Genomic DNA, 19,574 nt, shown 5'->3' with positions numbered 1-19,574 from the left:
TCGTCCAAGTCCTCTTTTTTTGCCTTTGCCACCGCAATCTTGGCCGTGGGTCCAGTATGTTTGCCTACTATCCTCATCACTCTTGCGGCTTTCGCTCTCACTTCCTGTCTCACGTGGCTTAATAAAGTGAGCAAACGATCACAAACACCATGTGTAGCGCACCTCGATGGCGTCGTCGTACGTCTTGCGGGCCTCCGTGTCCGTCTTGTCCGACATGAGCCAGGCCTTCAGCAGGTACTCGTAAAAACTGTCCCCCAGCCCTCCGACCGACGTGTGATCTGTGGACAGAGCAACAATAAAGACTTATCAACGTGGGGTAAAATATGTCTTCATCATTTGTAATAAATATCTTCCCATTTTGACAGAAAGTGAAATATCTTAATGGAATATTGAGTGTCAAGAGCGAGGAAGTACTTGATTGAATGAACTTCACTCTACTGCAGATTTTTTTACATTAACTTTTTTTTTTGCAAGCATAAAAATGGCTAAATAACTAGACAAAATATCCATGCTAGAAAAGTATTGGGTACTAGATGAGACCAAACCAATCAGAGTCCACTATTTAGCAGGGCTGGGCGATAACATGATATCAATATATATAGCGATAGACATGTAATCGATAAACAAAAAATGCGATTGATCATTTTTTTTCTTTTTTGTGGGAAGAAAGCGGAAGTATGGAAGCAAGGTAGGTTGCACGAACAAAGGCACTCGCTCTCTGGTAACCGAGCAACGCAGGAAGTGATCACTGATCAGTGGGAGGGACACGCCAACAGCCAATCAGGTGACAGTATCAACTATCAGGTTTGGTTGATTCTATGCATGGAGTGAGAAGAGAAAGTCAAAATGAAGACATTGTGAATAAAAGAGGAAAAGTCACATGGATATTATGGCACATTTTTGGATTTTTTTTCAAAGGGACCGGAGTCAGACCAATGTGGTCTGTAAATGATGCAAGGCACTCGTCCCCAACCAAGACCGCTAATAATACCACACCACCTTAGCCTCGCTCACCCTTTAGAGCACAGCTGTAACTTCCCGGCACTAAACCTGCAGAAAATAGTTATTCTCAGGTTTCGCTATGTTTAAATTTTCACACTTGGCACTATTTTCTTATACTTTATGAAGCATTTCTTACATGTTCTTACATCATACTTGCCAACCTTGAGACCTCCGATTCGGGGTGGGACGGGGGCGTGGTTGGGGGCGTAGCTAAAAGGGGAGGAGTATATTTACAGCTAGAATTCACCAAGTCAAGTATTTCATATATATATATATATATATATATATATATATATATATATATATATATATATATAAAAGAAATACTTGACGTTCAGTGAATTCTAGCTATATATATATATATATATATATATATATATATATATATATATATATTTATTTTATATATATATATATATATATATATATATATATATATATAAAATAAATACTTGAATTTCAGTGTTCATTTATTTACACATATACACACACACACACATAACACTCATCTACTCATTGTTGAGTTAAGGTTTGAATTGGCCATCCTTGTTCTATTCTCTGTCACTATTTTTCGAACCATGCTGAACGCCCTCTCTGATGATGCATTGATGTGTGGCACGCACAAAAGTGCTTTCATCAAATGCACTAGATGGCAGTATTGTCCTGTTTAAGAGTGTCACAACATTGCTGTTTGCGGCAGACGAACTGCTTTACGGTATACAAAAAAGTGACTGCTGTTGTTGTGTGTTGTTGCCACGCTGGGAGGACGTTAATGAAACTGCCTAACAATAAACCCACATAAGAAATCAAGAACTCGCCGTCCATCATTCTATAGTTATAACGTGATTGGGCAGGTACGCTTTTTTATATTGTGGAGGACCTGAGTCCGCCTGAATTTCGGGAGAAAATTTGTCCCGGGAGGTTTTCGGGAGAGGCGCTGAATTTCGGGAGTCTCCCGGAAAATCCGGGAGGGTTGGCAAGTATGTCTTACATTTTAAGAGCTTATTGTTAAGTGTTCAATGTGATTTTAATATTTTCTTTGCATTGTTTGTTTTCCATTCTGCCTTGGTAGCTGAGGGATTATAATCAGAGAAAGTTACATTGCAAATAAAAATTTTTAAATTTCAGATATTTTTCTCCTGCTCCAAATTTTCCATTAGTCATAAAAAAAGATAAATAATTATCGAAATCGATCGATATAAAACACTTACAGTCCATCCGGAAAGTATTCACAGTACTTCACTTCTTCCAAAAGGGAATGAACTCATTTTTGTCCTCAAAATTTTACAGATAATGACAATGCGAAAATGTTTTTTATTTTATTTTTTGCAAATGTATTAGGCGTGCCAAACTTGTGGTGTCGTATACAAAAAAACTTGAGGATGTAATTGCTGCTAAAGCTACATCAACTACGTATTGTGCAAAGGCTGTGAACACTTATCTATAGTTTGCAAACATTTGCAAAAAATAAACATACAATGTTTTTACATTTTCATTATGGGGTATTGTGTGTAGAATTTTGAGGACAAAAATGTATTTACCATACTTGCAAACCTTGATACATTCGATTTCGGGAGGTGGGGGGTGGACGGTGGGGGCGTGGTCGGGGGTGGGGGCGTGGTTGGGGGCAAGGTTAAGAGGGGAGGAGTATATTGACAGCTAGAATTCACCAAGTCAAGTATTTCATACATATATATATATATATATATATATATATATATATATATATATATATATATATATATATATATATATATATATATATATATATATATATATACCGTATATATATATATATATATATATATATATATACATCCTGAAAATATGCAAACAAAACTGTGTTTAGATAATTGATACTTCAAACTTGCATAAGTAAATCTTAAGGAATATAACATAACTTGGCTTCTGAGAGCTTCAAAATGTAATGAATAAAATGCTAAAGTTGTTGATAAACAAGCAATTATTTTAATAATTAAATATGTGGTCATTTTAAATGAATTATTATGATAATTTAAAATTAATTATTTCAAATATGTTTATTTTAATTCTATGGCTGGATGTAATAAGGAGTGAGAAAAAAATAAAAATAAAAATACAATTAATTTTGATGTTTTTAGCAAAATATAGTAAAAATGTATTTAGTTGTTTTTTTTTAAATTAATAAATATATTTATTTTTAGGTAAGATAAACATAATACAATTTGTCTCTAGTCTGGATGATTTAGTTCTTGTCACCCTGTTGTCCTCCCGTCATGAAAAAAGGCTGTCCTCACTCAGGTCCGCATGGAGCTGGAGGGGGCGTGGCCTCCAGCTCAAATTGAAAATCGGTAGATTTTCGGGAGAATATTTGTCCCGGGAGATTTTCGGGAGAGGCGCTGATTTTCGGGAGTCTCCCGGAAAATTCGGGAGGGTTGGCAAGTATGGTATTTACTCCACTTTGGAACAAGGCTATAACATAACAAAACACGCTGTGAATACTTTATGGATGTACTGTATATCCTGATACAGTTTTCAGCCATCAAAGTGTTTATGATAGACATCTTGAATAGTACTGAAAAATGAGATAATCTTACTCGTCTCATGATAAGAATTATAAGTTACTTCACTGTTTACTATGATCATTTAATTGATTATTGATTTGTTTGTGCTACAAAGTGAGCGCAGGAAGAGAACAAAGAGTGGGAAATTGCTATAAAACGGAATAGGGGTAGGGTTAAATAAGCTGTGCTTCCTCCTACTCCTTTTCGGACCACGCAATTTTTATAATACAACTGCCTTCCAACACAGAGAAGAGGTGATGAATTATTAATGTGTGTGTGGAAATGGCAGCAGGTGTGTGTGTGTGTGTACACTGAGGAAGGATGGAGTGTACATGAGGCTCATCTCTCGAAAATAAAAATGTTTTTTCTCTATTTTATTCATAAAAATCGCACAGAATATCAATCAGTTCAACGAAATAATACATAAGAATATAATACTATTAAAAATATTTGTATTGTACTATTTTGTATGAACAAAATAATATATAATAATACAATATTAAAAATATGTATTATTTTGTATTAACAAAAAAAATACATAATAGAAAAATAATATTTAAAATAGTATGTATTATTTTGTTATTACAAAATAATTAACTATTAAAACATTTTTATTGTATTATTTTGAAATCAACAAAATAATACATAACAAAACAATATTAGTATTGTAATATTATATATTACCAAAATAATACTTAATACGAAATAATGCACAATACAATATTTAAAAAAAAGTTTTAACATTGTTAAAGGATAAAATTCATAATACATTGTAACAACACATTGTTTAATAAACACATATATTATTAAAGAAAAATAGAATATTTATAATATGAATAATCCATTTGAATAAAATACATAATAATAATAAGAAATAATAATACATATTGTGCTATAAGTGTGCCAAAAAAAGACATTTCCCAGTGGTAAAAGTGATGTGTGTAATGCGGGACTTCACCAGTAAGTGTCCCTCCAGCATAAAAGTGAGCTCCTTGTTTTACTGCGTCGGTTCCTTTCAAAGTTAAAGACTAATTGTTCTTTTGTGGCGCTCCATCAAAACTGTCTGACACAAACAACACAACCGAGTGTTTAATCCGACATCTTTCTCACCTCACTTCCTACACGTTTCCCTGGCAGCATCGTCCCACACACACACACACACACACACACACACACACACACACACACACACACACACACACACACACACACACACACACACACACACACACACACACACACACCCTCCAGAGGGTATCCTTGCCCTGCTAGCGAAAGGTCAGGGGTCATGCGTGCAGCGTCAGCCTATCTAGGCGGGAGAAGGTCGGCTTAGGTATCGGCTTCAAACAAATTGTGTGTGTGTGCTTTCATGTGCAAGTCCAATTGACTTTTCCAAGGCTGCTTTGAAGGAAGCTTACATCATCGTTAAAAAAAAAAGAAAAGCTGTTCAGACGCGGCCTTGCATCACTTGTGTCATTCCGTAGCTGAGCTCAAAGTGCATTTTGCAGACGGATCACAGTGTGTCTCAGCTTTGTTGTACGGAACAGCAGCCACAACAAGAATACATCCATCTTCACCTCCACTTTGAATGAAGCATCCATCAACATCTTGACTTCCCATGTCAATCAATGACTCTCTGGTACTTCCCTTAACCAAACCTTGACCAAATGCGGCCCGCCGACGCTTTCAATTTGGCCCGCGAGACGTCACGAGTTTAAATAAGGACTCTAGCCCGCAGCAAGATTGCAACTCATTTGAAAAGACTGACTTTGATGCAGCCATTTTGTCGCCATCAAGTGGCCAGTGTGGGTAATTTTCGGTTTTGACTCGGAGCATATACTTATATGACCCAATTCAGACAACCTTCCCTAGTCATGGTGCATTTTTTTTTTTAAATCCAACCAACACAAAATGTCAACACACATGGTCACACATAACTCTCGCTTGATTGATTCATTGATTCAGACTTTTATTAGTAGGTTGCACAGTGAAGTACATATTCCGTACAATTGACCACTAAATGGTAACACCCGAATAAGTTTTTCAACTTGTTTAAGTCGGGGTCCACTTAAATTGATTCATGATACAGATATATACTATCATATATACTATCATCATAATAGTCATCACACAAGATAATCATCAGGGTTTATACATTGAATTATTTACATTATTTACAATTCCGGGTGTGTGGGGGGGGGGGGGGTTCACTGAACTTTGTGGATATTATTAAAAAAACAACAACATATATATATATATATATATATATATACATACATACATACATACATACATACATACATACATACATACATACATACATATATATATATATATATATATATATATATATGGGACAGTTGCTCTTCCGGGTTATTCAGACCACCAATTACGGACATGACCGCCTCGTTCATCTTTATGAACAATGATTTATTTTGCAATAAATGTTTTTTGAGTTCGTTTTCAGTCATTTCTGTCCGTCTCGCCTCACTTAAACCCCATTGAGAACATGTGGACAATGCTGAACAAACAAGTCCACGTCAGAAAACCAACAAATTTAACTGAACTGCACCAATTTTGTCAAGAGGAGTGGTTGAAAATTCAAGCAGAAGCTTGTGGATGGCTACCAAAAGCGCCTTATTGCAGTGAAACTTGCCAAGGGACATGTAAGCAAATATTAACATTGCTGTATGTATACCTTTGACCCAGCAGATTTGGTCACATTTTCAGTAGACCCATAATAAATTCATAAAAGAACCAAACTTCATGAATGTTTTTTTGTGACCAACTAGTATGTGCTCCAATCACTCTATCACAAAAAAATAAGAGTTGTAGAAATGATTGGAAACTCAAGACAGCCATGACATTATGTTCTTTACACGTGTATGTAAACTATTGACCATGACTGTATATACAGGGTGATTCAAAAATAATTGTCACTCGATATTTCAAAAATTAAAAACAATAGAAATCCTTGTTTGAACATACGTGTTGTACATAACTTGGAGTATTTATTTCATGCTTTACAAGAGCTCAATACGGCCACCACCAACAACATCAAGACGATATGCAAATTCCTCCCAAACACGCCCCAGTATGTGTTGATTGCTGCTGTTATTCAATCTTTCATGCCATGAAGGTCTTCCGGGACCCTTCCCTTTACACCAGCAGCCAGTCTCTTTAACCAACCCACCGCTCAATGCTCTCACCATGGAGTGGATCAATGACAAATTATCTTCTAAAAGCACGCTGCACCGTGACAATGGCATTTGTTTTCGCACACAAACCGCCTTCTGTTCAGGAGTCACCATTTTGAGGGTAAATAAACACGTGGTCTTCCTATAATTGAACGGCGCCGAAAGGATGACATGACCAAAAAAGTGAAATTCTAACAATAAAACTTGGATAACTCTTTCACGCAATATGAGTATCATTAAGAGTAAAGTGTTTACCGTATTTTTCAGACTATAAGTCGCACCTTTTTTCATAGTTTGGCTGGGGGTGCGACTTATACTCAGGAGCGACTTATGTGTGAAATTATTAACACATTACCGTAAAATATCAAATAATATTATTTAGCTCATTCATGTAAGAGACTAGACGTATAAGATTTCATGGGATTTAGTGACAGATTGTTTGGTAAACGTATAGCATGTTCTATATGTTCTAGTTATTTGAATGACTCTTACCATAATATGTTACGTTAACATACCAGGCACGTTCTCAGTTGGTTATTTATGCCTCATATAACGTACACTTATTCAGCCTGTTGTTCACTATTCTTTATTTATTTTAAATTGCCTTTCAAATGTCTATTCTTGGTGTTGGGTTTGATCAAATAAATTTCCCCCAAAAATGCGACTTATATATGTTTTTTTCCTTCTTTATTATGCATTTTCAGCTGGTGCAAATTATACTCCGGAGCGACTAATAGTCCGAAAAATACGGTATATTCGAGTGGGCCCCGGTGGCCCTCTGTAGTGGAAAAGTTGGGCCCTGAGGTCAAAAAGGTTAAAAACCTGCATGGTAGGCTCCAGGCTGCGAGGGGCTAGCAGCTACACAGCAGCTAAGCACACAATAGCGCACAAGCTATACACACACACGTAATAGGTATCCGTCATTGAACAATATTGACATTTGTCAATATAAGCAAATATCAAATATAGAATAGAAAGTATCCAATAACAAATGTGTCCGCATCATTAAACTTACCGTATTTTTCGGACTATAAGTCGCAGTTTTTTTCCATAGTTTGGCCGGGGGTGCGACTTATACTCAGGAGCGACTTATTTGTGAAATTATTAACACATTAGCGTAAAATATCAAATAATATTATTTATCTCATTCACGTAAGAGACTAGACGTATAAGATTTCATGGGATTTAGCGATTAGGAGTGACAGATTGTTTGGTAAACGTATAGCATGTTCTATATGTTATAGTTATTTGAATGACTCTTACCATAATACAGTGGTTCTCAAATGGGGGTACGCGTACCCCTGGGGGTACTTGAAGGTATGCCAAGGGGTACGTGAGATTTTTTTTAAATATTCTAAAAATAGCAACAATTCAAAAATCCTTTATAAATATAAATGAAAACCTATCTTTTTTTCCAAATAGTTCAAGAAAGACCACTACAAATGAGCAATATTTTGCACTGTTATACAATTTAATAAATCAGAAACTGATGACATAGTGCTGTATTTTACTTCTTTATCTCTTTTTTTTCAACCAAAAATGCTTTGCTCTGATTAGGGGGTACTTGAATTTAAAAAAATTTCACAGGGGGTACATCACTGAAAAAAGGTTGAGAACTACTACCATAATATGTTACGTTAACATACCAGGCACGTTCTCAGTTGGTTATTTATGCCTCATATAACGTACACTTATTCAGCCTGTTGTTCACTATTCTTTATTTATTTTAAATTGCCTTTCAAATGTCTATTCTTGGTGTTGGCTTTTATCAAATACATTTCCCCAAAAAATGCGACTTATACTCCAGTGCGACTTATATATGTTTTTTTCCTTCTTTATTATGCATTTTCGGCTGGTGCGACTTATACTCCGGAGTGACTTATACTCCGAAAGATACGGTACTGTCTAGCCCGGGGGTCGGCAACCCGCGGCTTTAGCGCCGCCCTAGTGGCTATCTGGAGCTTTTTCAAAAATGTATGAAAAATGGAAAAAGATGAGGGGAAAAAAAATATTTTTTGTTTTAATACAGTTTCTGTAGGAGGACAAACATGACACAAACCTCCCTAATTGTTATAAATCACACTGTTTGTATTAAACATGCTTCACTGATTCGAGTATTTGGCGAGCGCCGTTTTGTCCAACTAATTTTGGCGGTCCTTGAACTCACCGTAGTTTGTTTACATGTATAACTTTCTCCAACTTTCTAGGACGTGTTTTATGCCACTTCTTTTTCTGTCTCATTTTGTCCACCAAACTTTTAATGTTGTGCGTGAATGCACAAAGGTGAGTTTTGTTGGTGTTATTGACTTGTGTGGAGTGCTAATCGGGCATATTTTGTAACTGCATGACTGCAAGCTAATCGATGCTAACATGCTATTTAGGCTAGCTATATGTACATATTGCGTCATTATGCCTCATTTGTAGGTATATTTGAGGCCATTTAGTTTCCTTTAGGTCCTCTTAATTCAATGTATATCTCATGACACACTATCTGTATGTAATATGGCTTTTAATTTTTTGTGGCTCCAGACAGATTTGTTTTTGTATTTTTGGTCCAATAGGGCTCTTTCAACATTTTGGGTTGCCGACCCCTGGTCTAGCCTATCTTAAAGAATGATTGTGACCACTAGGTGTCACAAAAAGCAATTATCAAGGCCCCGCTATAGGTACCGTATCCAAAGTGTGTGTGTGGGGGTTGTGCGCTGATACAAACGATGAGAGCGACAATAAACACACACTGTGCGTTGTTGGAGGTTCGGCACGAGAGGCGGTCTAATACGTTTGTCAAAAACACCGTTAACGAGAAGCGACATTGAGGGGAGAGAAAACAGAGTGTCGGCGCGTGACGTTAATGTCCTTGGGCGGGCTGCCAAATAGTGATCAATACGCTGAGAGCAGCGTTTTGTCTCTCCTCCATCGTCCTACGCCTCCTCGCATTTGTGTTCATTAAGCACAATCAATCCTCCTCTTTGCTTCTCTCACGCGCTCTTTTCTTTCCGGATCGGACCAGAACGACCCGTGAGAAGGTGGGTGCTAGTGAGTGGAGAGAAATGTACTCACGTTGGCCCCAGCGGCCGGTGCGAGGGTTCAGGTAGTTGGGGTAGAGTCCGTTGGGACGGTCCATTTTGGCCAGCAGCTTTCGAATGTGCATCACCTGTGATTAAAAAAAGACGTTTACAAAAGTACAAATAAATAATAATAATAAACACATATGACTTAGGGATGGATACCCACGACCGAATCCCTCCGGCCCTACCCGGCACCGATTCACGTAAAACGGACATTTGGCGATCACTCCAGCAGCACCGAGAGCAGACTCAGCCAAACTGCCTCCAGGTAATGTTGCAATTTTCAATGCCAAAAAAAAAAAAAAAATTGTCTAAAAAAAAAAACACTCCACCATAAGCAAGTAAAAATGCGCGAGCTTGATGCTAATATAAATTGGTTTTGCTATTGACATCCTATTGATTAGCATTGGCGATTTTACATGGCGATTACAACACCTCCAAATTTGTTAATGAAAACTGCAACTAGGATACACGTTACAATCAAACAGCTGGCGTGCAATAAGCACAATACTTGCAGTATTAACACTTTTTAGGGCACAGCAAAAGACTAGACAGCAAAGACTGAACAAACTATAAACTAAACACTACTGCCATTTAACGTCTTGGACCTTTAAGTGTAACTGAGACTCAGAGATGTGATAATAAAACAATATACAACAAGTGGACAGCAGTTATTATAATCAGCTCATTTTCAAATGTTGCAATAAAAATTTTTTTTTTAATAATTAAAAAACAGATAACCTTTATTAACACACATAAAAAATTGGTATCGTTGAATACTTGTTATCGATTCTCAGATACCGGGAATTGGTACCGTATCGGTTCGAATGTGAACTGTACCCATCTCTTCATTACAGTATGTTGCATAAAAATATATGAAAATATATATATGTTTTATAACAGATTTTTGTATAGTTTAATTAAATATATATATATATATATATATATATATATATATATATATATATATATATATATATATATATATATATACTGTATACAGATTATAAATATTTATGTATTTAAAGTTAAAGTTTAAGTACCAATGACTGTCACACACTACGTGTGGTGAAATTTTCCCTCAGCATTTGACCCATCCCCTTGTTCACCCCCTGGGAGGTGAGGGGAGCAGTGGGTAGCAGCAGTGGGTAGCAGCAGTGGGTAGCAGCAGTGGCCGCAACCGGGAATCATTTTTGGTGATTTAGCATTTATACATATATATACACACACACACACACACATATACATACATACATACATACATACATACATACATACATACATACATTATATATATATATATATATATATATATATATATATATATATATATATATATATATATATATATATATATATATATATATATATATATATACACACATATATATATATATATATATATATATATATATATATATATATATATATATATATATATATATATATATATATATATATATACACATATACATAAACACATACATATATACAAACATAAATATAGCTATAAACACACAAATATAGCTATATACACACATATTTATACACATAAATATATGTATACATATATATATATATATATATATATATATATATATATATATATATATATATATATATATATATATATATATATATATATATACACACGCACATACATATATACAAATTAGTGTTGTAACGATACCAATATTTTGGTACTGGTACTAAAATTATTTTGATTCTTTTCGGTACTTTTCTAAATCAAGGGGACCACAAAAAAATTGCATTATTGGCTTTATTTTAACAAAAAATCTTAGGGTACATTAAACATATGTTTCTAGTTGCAGTTAAGTCCTTAAATAAAACAGTGAACGTACTAGACAACTTGTCTTTTAGTAGTGAGTAAACAAACAAAGGCTCTTAATTAGTCTGCTGATGTATGCAGTGGCATATTGTGTCATTTATCATTCTATTATTTTGTCAACATTATTAATGACAAGTGGTAAAAATCTAATTATTAATCTACTTGATCATGTACTGTTAATATCTGCTTACTTTCTCTTTTAACATGTTCTATCTACACTTCTGTTCAAATGTAATAATCACTTATTCTTCTCTTGTTTGATACTTAACATTAGTTTTGGATGATACCACAAATTTGGGTATTGGTCCGATACCAAGTAGTTACAGGATCATACATGGGTCATATTCAAAGTCCTCATGTGTCCAGGGACATATTTCCTGAGTTTATAAACATAACATACATTTAAAAAAACGAAAGATGTTCTTTTTTTTTTTTTTTTTGATAAAGAAATACAATCATGTGTGCTTACGGACTGTATCCCTGCAGACTGTATTGATCTATATTGATATATAATGTATATATATATATATATATATATATATATATATTTTACGTTGATTTAATAAAAAAAAAAAAAAAAAATATATATATATATATATATTTATTATTTTTTTTCTTGTGCGGCCCGGTACCAATCGATCTGCGGACCGGTATCGGGCCATGGCCCGGTGGTTGGGGACCACTGCGCTAAACCACTGCTGTAGGTAAAGGCTAACAGCGCTAATGCCCCCTGCAGGCAAGTTGCAGTACTGCAGCCGAGCGTAAGCCAAAAGATCCATGCAGTACCTTCTGATAGTAGGCGGGGTTTCCCGTCAGGTAGGTGAGGTGTACAAACTCCATGTGCAGCGTTCCGAACTCGGCCAGGATGCTGCTGCCAGCGGACGCCCAACCCCAATTACGCCCGACGCCGCTAAGTGGGAGGAAGTGAGGACGGATGTTATTGTCTGTCAATCGTGCGGCCGCTGACGGCGGCGCTCACCTCTTCAGGTTGACTATGGCCCAGGGGATCCCTGTGGGGGTGTTGAAGGCGGGGAGGAGCTTCTCGGCCAGCTGGACCGCCTTCAGCTTGAACATCTGAAGAATCAAATCAAATCAACTTTATTTATAAAGCACATTTAAAATGTACCACAAGGGTAACCAAAGTGCTGTACAATGGGCAGGTTAAAAGATAATAAGAGAACCGAGCAAACACAACACAACACAAACAGAGCACGATAAAAAATAAATAAATAAAACATAAAAGCAGGTTCACAGCAGGTGTATTATGGGGTGCCAAAGCAGGATGGAGATCACTCAGTGTTAAAAGCCATGGAATAAAAGTATGTTTTTAAGAGAGATTTAAAAACAGGAAGAGAGGAGGCCTGTCTAACACTCAGAGGTAGGTCGTTCCAGAGCTTGGGAGCAGCAGCGGCGAAAGCTCTGTCACCTCTAAGCTTCATCCTTGTGTCAGGGATTGATTTGATTGATTGAGACTTTTATTAGTAGGTTGCACAGTGAAGTACATATTCCGTACAATTGACCACTAAATGGTAACACCCGAATACGTTTTTCAACTTGTTTAAGTCGGGGTCCACTTAAATTGATTCATGATACAGATATATTAATCCCCACCTTCTACCATCCTAGTCACGTCAGTTGTGTCCTTGGGCAAGACACTTCACCCTTGCTCCTGATGGCTGCTGGTTAGCGCCTTGCATGGCAGCTCCCGCCATCAGTGTGTGAATGTGTGTGTGAATGGGTGCATGTGGAAATAGTGTCAAAGCGCTTTGAGTACCTTGAAGGTAGAAAAGCGCTATACAAGTATAACCCATTTATCATTTATTTATATAATATCATATATACTATCATCGTAATACAGTCATCACACAAGATAATCATCAGGGTGTATACATTGAATTATTGACATTATTTACAATTCGGGGTGTGGAGGGGGGGGGGGGGGGGTTAGGTTTGGTTGTTATCATCAGTCATCAACAATTGAGAACAGAGAAATGGACATTGAAGCAGTGTAGGTCTGACTTGGTAGGATATGTACAGCAAGTAGTGGACATAGAGAGAGAGAGAGAGAGATCAGAAGGCTTAAGAAAAATATCTGCATTTGATTGTTTACATTTGATTATTAACAACAATCCGGGGAAGGTGTTAGTTTAGGGTTGAAGTTGCCTGGAGGTGTTCTTTTAGTGCGGTTTTGAAGGAGGATAGAGATGCCCTTTCTTTTATACCTGTTGGGAGCGCATTCCACATTGATGTGGCATAGAAAGAGAATGAGTTAAAGGGGAACATTATCACCAGACCTATATATATATATATACCTTGATGTTGCAGAAAAAAGACCATATATATTTTTTAAACGATTTCCGAACTCTAAATGGGTGAATTTTGGCGAATTAAACGCCTTTTTATTATTCGCTTTTGGAGCGGTGTGACGTCACATCGGGAAGCAATCCGCCATTTTCTCAAACACAGAGTCAAATCAGCGGTGTTATTTTCCGTTTTTTCGACTGTTTTCCGTACCTTGGAGACATCATGCCTCGTCGGTGTGTTGTCGGAGGGTGTAACAACACGAACAGGGACGGATTCAAGTTGCACCAGTGGCCCAAAGATGCGAAAGTGGCAAGAAATTGGATGTTTGTTCCGCACACTTTACTGACGAAAGCTATGCTACGACAGAGATGGCAAGAATGTGTGGATATCCTGCGACACTCAAAGCAGATGCATTTCCAACGATAAAGTCAAAGAAATCTGCCGCCAGACCCCCATTGAATCTGCCGGAGTGTGTGAGCAATTCAGGGACAAAGGACCTCGGTAGCACGGCAAGCAATGGCGGCAGTTTGTTCCCGCAGACGAGCGAGCTAAACCCCATGGATGTCTTGGCTCACACCGTCCCTTAAACTGGACAGATCAGCTTTCAGGAAAAGAGCGTGGATGAGGGTATGTCTACAGAATATATTAATTGATGAAAGTTGGGCTGTCTGCACTCTCAAAGTGCATGTTGTTGCCAAATGTATTTCATATGCTGTAAACCTAGTTCATAGTTGTTAGTTTCCTTTAATGCCAAACAAACACATACCAATCGTTGGTTAGAAGGCGATCGCCGAATTCGTCCTCGCTTTCTCCCGTGTCGCTGGCTGTCGTGTCGTTTTCGTCGGTTTCGCTTGCATACGGTTCAAACCGATATGGCTCAATAGCTTCAGTTTCTTCTTCAATTTCGTTTTCGCTACCTGCCTCCACACTACAACCATCCGTTTCAATACATGCGTAATCTGTTGAATCGCTTAAGCCGCTGAAATCCGAATCTGAATCCGAGCTAATGTCGCTATAGCTTGCTGTTCTATGCGCCATGTTTGTTTGTGTTGGCATCACTGTGTGACGTCACAGGAAAATGGACGGGTGTTTATAACGATGGTTAAAATCAGGCACTTTGAAGCTTTTTTTAGGGATATTGCGTGATGGGTAAAATTTTGAAAGAAACTTCGAAAAATAAAATAAGCCACTGGGAACTGATTTTTAATGGTTTTAACCATTCTGAAATTGTGATAATGTTCCCCTTTAAGACCTTTGTTAGATCGGAATCTGGGTTTAACGTGGTTAGTAGACTTAGTAGGGACCGTCAATAGCGATCTTAGGGATCGGGGGGGCAGTAAGGCTGAAGGTGGTCGGAGTGATATGTTGGAGCGAGGTTGTTTCGACATTTAAAAACGAATAGAAGGAGTTTAAAATTGATTGGGTAACGCACAGGGAGCCAGTGAAGGGACGCTAAAATAGGGGTGATGTGCTCACGTCTGCGGGTCTGTGTTAGCAGACGAGCAGCAGAGTTCTTCACGAGCTGCAGGCGGGCGAGGGAGCCCTGGCTAATTCCTACGTAAAGGGCATTGCAGTAGTCTAGACGAGTCGAGATAAAGGCGTGGATTAATTTCTCAAGATCATGTCCTGATAGAAGCGGTTTCACTTTCGCTATTTGGCGTAATTGAGAAAAGCTTTTTTGTACGACGCTGCTGATTTGTTTTTCGAATTTAAAAACCGAGCGTAAGCCAAAAGAAGAAGGATGCAAACATCAGAGAATGACATTTGCTGCAATTGTCAGGCTTCACGTATCGTCTTAATCGCTGTTTTAGATCACTTTTTAGCATCTTCTAGCTCAGTGTTTTTCAACCTTTTTTGAGCCAAGGCACATTTTTTGGGTTGAAAAAATCCGGAGGCACACCACCAGCAGAAATGGTTAAAAAACGAAACCCAGTTGACAGTAAAAAGTTGTCGGATATGAATTCAAATCATAACCATAACCAAGCATGCATCACTATAGCACTTGTCTCAAAGTAGGTGTACTGTCACCAACTGTCACATGCCGCCGTGAATTATTTTGAGTTTTTCGGTGTTTTCCTGTGTGTAGTGTTTTAGTTCTTGTCTTGCGCTCCCATTTTGGTGTTGATTGTCATGTCGTGTACGGATGTACTTTGTGGACGCCATCTGCTCCACACGCTGTAATTCTTTGCTGTCGTCCAGCATTCTGTTTTTGTTTACTTTGTAGCCCGTTCAGTTTTAGTTTCGTTCTGCATAGCTTTCCCTAAGTTTCAATGCCTTTTCTTAGGGGCACTCACCTTTTGTTTAGTTTTGGTTTAAGCATTAGACACCTTTTTACCTGCACGCTGCCTCCCGCTGTTTCCGACATCCACAAAGCAATTAGCTACCGGCTGCCACCTACTGATACTCCGCCGAGCTCTAGACAGCACCGACACTCAACAACAACACATCATTTGCAGACTATAACTACTGGTTTGCAAAAAATATTTTTAACCCAAATAGGTGAAATTTGATAATCTCCCACGGCACACCAGACACTAGTAGTGTGCCACGGCACAGTGGTTGAAAAACACTGTTCTAGCTAGCACAATGTTAACGTCATGGCCATGTAAACATACACACCATCATCGGGATCAGACAGGATTGTGTCAAACATGACGACGTTTGCTCAAAATTAAAAGGCTTGCAAATAATTGTTCCTGTAAGAAATAATGTATGTAGAAATAATCTGTTCCAGGGTCAAACTGCAGCCACCATGGCAACCATACAACTACCCACTGTCACACAAGTGCAAAAATAAGCGGAGCATAATTAATAGATGTAAATTAGCAGAGTGTAGCCTGGCTACTTTCTATTGACACAACGTTAAAACATGCCAAGTCACTTCCTGTGCAGTGCAAAGTAAGCTTCAAGATAAAAGCACGGTGGAATTAATCAGAGCAACCGACTAAGTGCGCTCATTTAATTTTTGCATTTGAGCACATAGAGAAGTTGTATTGTCATATTTGTTGAAACATACGAGCACATTACCACAGCATCTGATTAAAATATATGAAAACACAAGAATTAAATAAAAATATACAAGTGTAGTAGAACCATGTCAGTAATAGGGATGTCCCGACACAACACTTCAGAGGCTTGAGTACTGGCCGATATCATCACAAAAAACACAATACATACTTTTATTATGTAGTAGTGTGGAATGTTCAAGTTAGTCAAACCGAGAACAATGGTACATGTGGAAAACACTAACCTATTTATTATGAACCGTCTGGAATAGACTTGGGCTGTCTTTCAGTTGAAGTGGAGTGGTAATTAGTTTTTTTGGCCACAATAATTCATGAAGTTAAGCTCATGACAGAGTATGTTAAAGTTAAAGATAAAGTACCACTGATAGTCACACACACTAGGTGTGGTGAAATTACCCTCTGCATTTGATCCATTCCCTTGTTCCACCCCCTGGGAGGTGAAGGGAGCAGTGAGCAGCAGCGATGGCCGCGCTCGGGAATCCTTTTGGTGATTTAACCCCCAATTACAACCATTGATGCTGAGTGCCAAGCAGGGAGGTAATGGGTCCCATTTTTATAGTCTTTGGTTTGAACTCACGACCTACCGATCTCAGGGTGGACACTAACCACTAGGCCACTGAGCAAGTGAAAATACCGTCTAAACATCACAAAATGCCACAAATTCAGTCGGCCATTTTGAATATTCCGCTGCCAATATTTTAGGCAATTTGCGTAGATTGTAGGTCACTGCACTCTGACCATATTATTAGATCAGTCAGACTGGAAATATGCAAAAATTGGAAAAAGTTGTGCTGTTTATCATTCACAATGCACACATATGCTTGGCTTTTTTTATGCATTGTAAATGGTAAATAAATATCTAACAATTGAGTCAACAGATGGAGGATCCTTTGTTGCACTCATCATACTCTCTCTAAAAACATTCAATAAGCGCCAACAATATTGCATTTACATGTCGTGACCTGAAAATTAACCAAATATGAGTGATATTGTTATTATAAGCGCTAACGCAGACGGACTACTTTAGAGCCGCATTGATAGCAGTTACGCTGCTATTGTTGACACACTGAGACAGTGGCTACTTCAGCTCCATCTCAAACTTGCTAAAACTAAATTCTAGTTCATGGGTGTCAAACGTACGGCCCGAGGGCCTGAAAGGTTTAATCTAACCTGCAAGATCAGTTTTCTAAATATAAAAATGAGTTGCATTTTTTTAATAAAGGACATTCCTGTTCTAAATGTTTCCACTGAATGTCGCAATAGCAATTCAAGTGTCACCCACATCACACACGACAGTGTTTGAAGATGACGTGTCAGCTGACTTTAAGCGCCCTCTGGATTGGCTGCCGCTACGCCAATCAGCGCAGGTGCAAGCAATCAGCTGCTCCTGCTGTGGACACACAATACCTTCTTTCATTGTAAATGATCCACTCAACGTAGTTAAGAGTTCCATGCAGCGCTTGCAATTGGTTGAATCCACGATGCGCACCCTGAACTCCATTGTAAAAAGGTGTTTTACCTTTACCTTTGTTGTGTTCGTTCCATTTTATTTTATGCTTAAATCTCCTATGTTTACGTTGGTTAAGTTCGTAGTAATGTTACCTTGATTTCGGCAAAGGTGTCATTTTTTTAAAGTGTTTTGTTTATATTATAATTGTAATATTTAAATGATGACCAATGAATGTGTTGTGGCAGTTGCGGCTCTCCCCAAATGCGGAGGTTTGAGGAAACACTCGCTTTATTTTCCAAACGTTTTTAACGGTGAACTTCCAACATGAGAACGCTAAACAGGAAGTGCTTGAAGTTGAATGGCTTTGTTAAAATACTGAGATGAAGTCTAAGTTCATTGTGTTCTTCATGGTGTTTTTGAAACTGCACCAATTTTTTTCCTCAGAATTTCCAACTAACTTGAAGTGTTTTGCAAGAGGATTATTTGTAATTTGTACATTTTCAGAATGTGGTTGTTCTATTTTTGGTAAGTAAGACATAGAAAACATTCTGAAGTTGTCTTTATTTTTAAGTTATCATGCCATGATTTTACCAGTCCGGCCTGTGTGGGAATAGATTTTCCTCCATGCGGCCCCTGAGCTAAAACGACTTTGACACCCCTGGTCTAGATTATAATTCATTCGTCTCTCACCTGCCGGTAGACAAACGAGGCCATGGACCGACAGGCTGGTCTACTTTCACATCCCCAAGATGGCAAAAAAGACACAAAAAGACGTTTCCCGCAGGAACCCTTTGTGAGAATTGTGACTGATTCTTCATCTAATTATGTGAGCGTCCAAACATTTAACGAAGTCAAAGACAAATAAGGCAACAAGAGAAGTACCCAACACTTTCTCTTATGTGAATAAACATTTATTAAATATTTCTGTGTAAAAAAAAATAATTTCACGACGTATATATATGGGGCTAAAATTTAGGAAAAAAAAATTTTCCCAAAAATTTAGAGGGTGTGGCTTATATTCCGAGGCGCTCAATAGGCTGGAAAATACGGTAATTTAGGTGACAATAGTGTATGAAATGTTCAAATCGCTAAATCCCGAGTGTTTGTATTTATTACATTTATACATGTTGTATGC

General features: G+C 37.6%; 1 protein-coding gene across 1 annotated transcript in view; it reads right to left on the bottom strand.

The window, feature by feature from the left end:
• man1a2 (mannosidase, alpha, class 1A, member 2) overlaps nt 1-19,574 on the bottom strand; it is a 178,349-nt gene that overhangs the window by 13,158 nt on the left and 145,617 nt on the right. Inside the window, exons 7-10 of the mRNA XM_061970882.2 lie at nt 12,639-12,733; nt 12,446-12,569; nt 9,803-9,896; nt 163-278 (exon numbers count right to left, since the gene is read on the bottom strand). Coding sequence (XP_061826866.1) covers nt 163-278; nt 9,803-9,896; nt 12,446-12,569; nt 12,639-12,733 — 429 coding nt within the window. The remainder of the gene's footprint in view (nt 1-162; nt 279-9,802; nt 9,897-12,445; nt 12,570-12,638; nt 12,734-19,574) is intronic.

This window comes from Nerophis lumbriciformis, linkage group LG13 (assembly GCF_033978685.3).
Source record: "Nerophis lumbriciformis linkage group LG13, RoL_Nlum_v2.1, whole genome shotgun sequence".
NCBI classification, from domain to species: domain Eukaryota; kingdom Metazoa; phylum Chordata; class Actinopteri; order Syngnathiformes; family Syngnathidae; genus Nerophis; species Nerophis lumbriciformis.
Note: the sequence above shows the minus strand (reverse complement) of the source record. Positions and strands in the feature narration are given on the sequence as shown.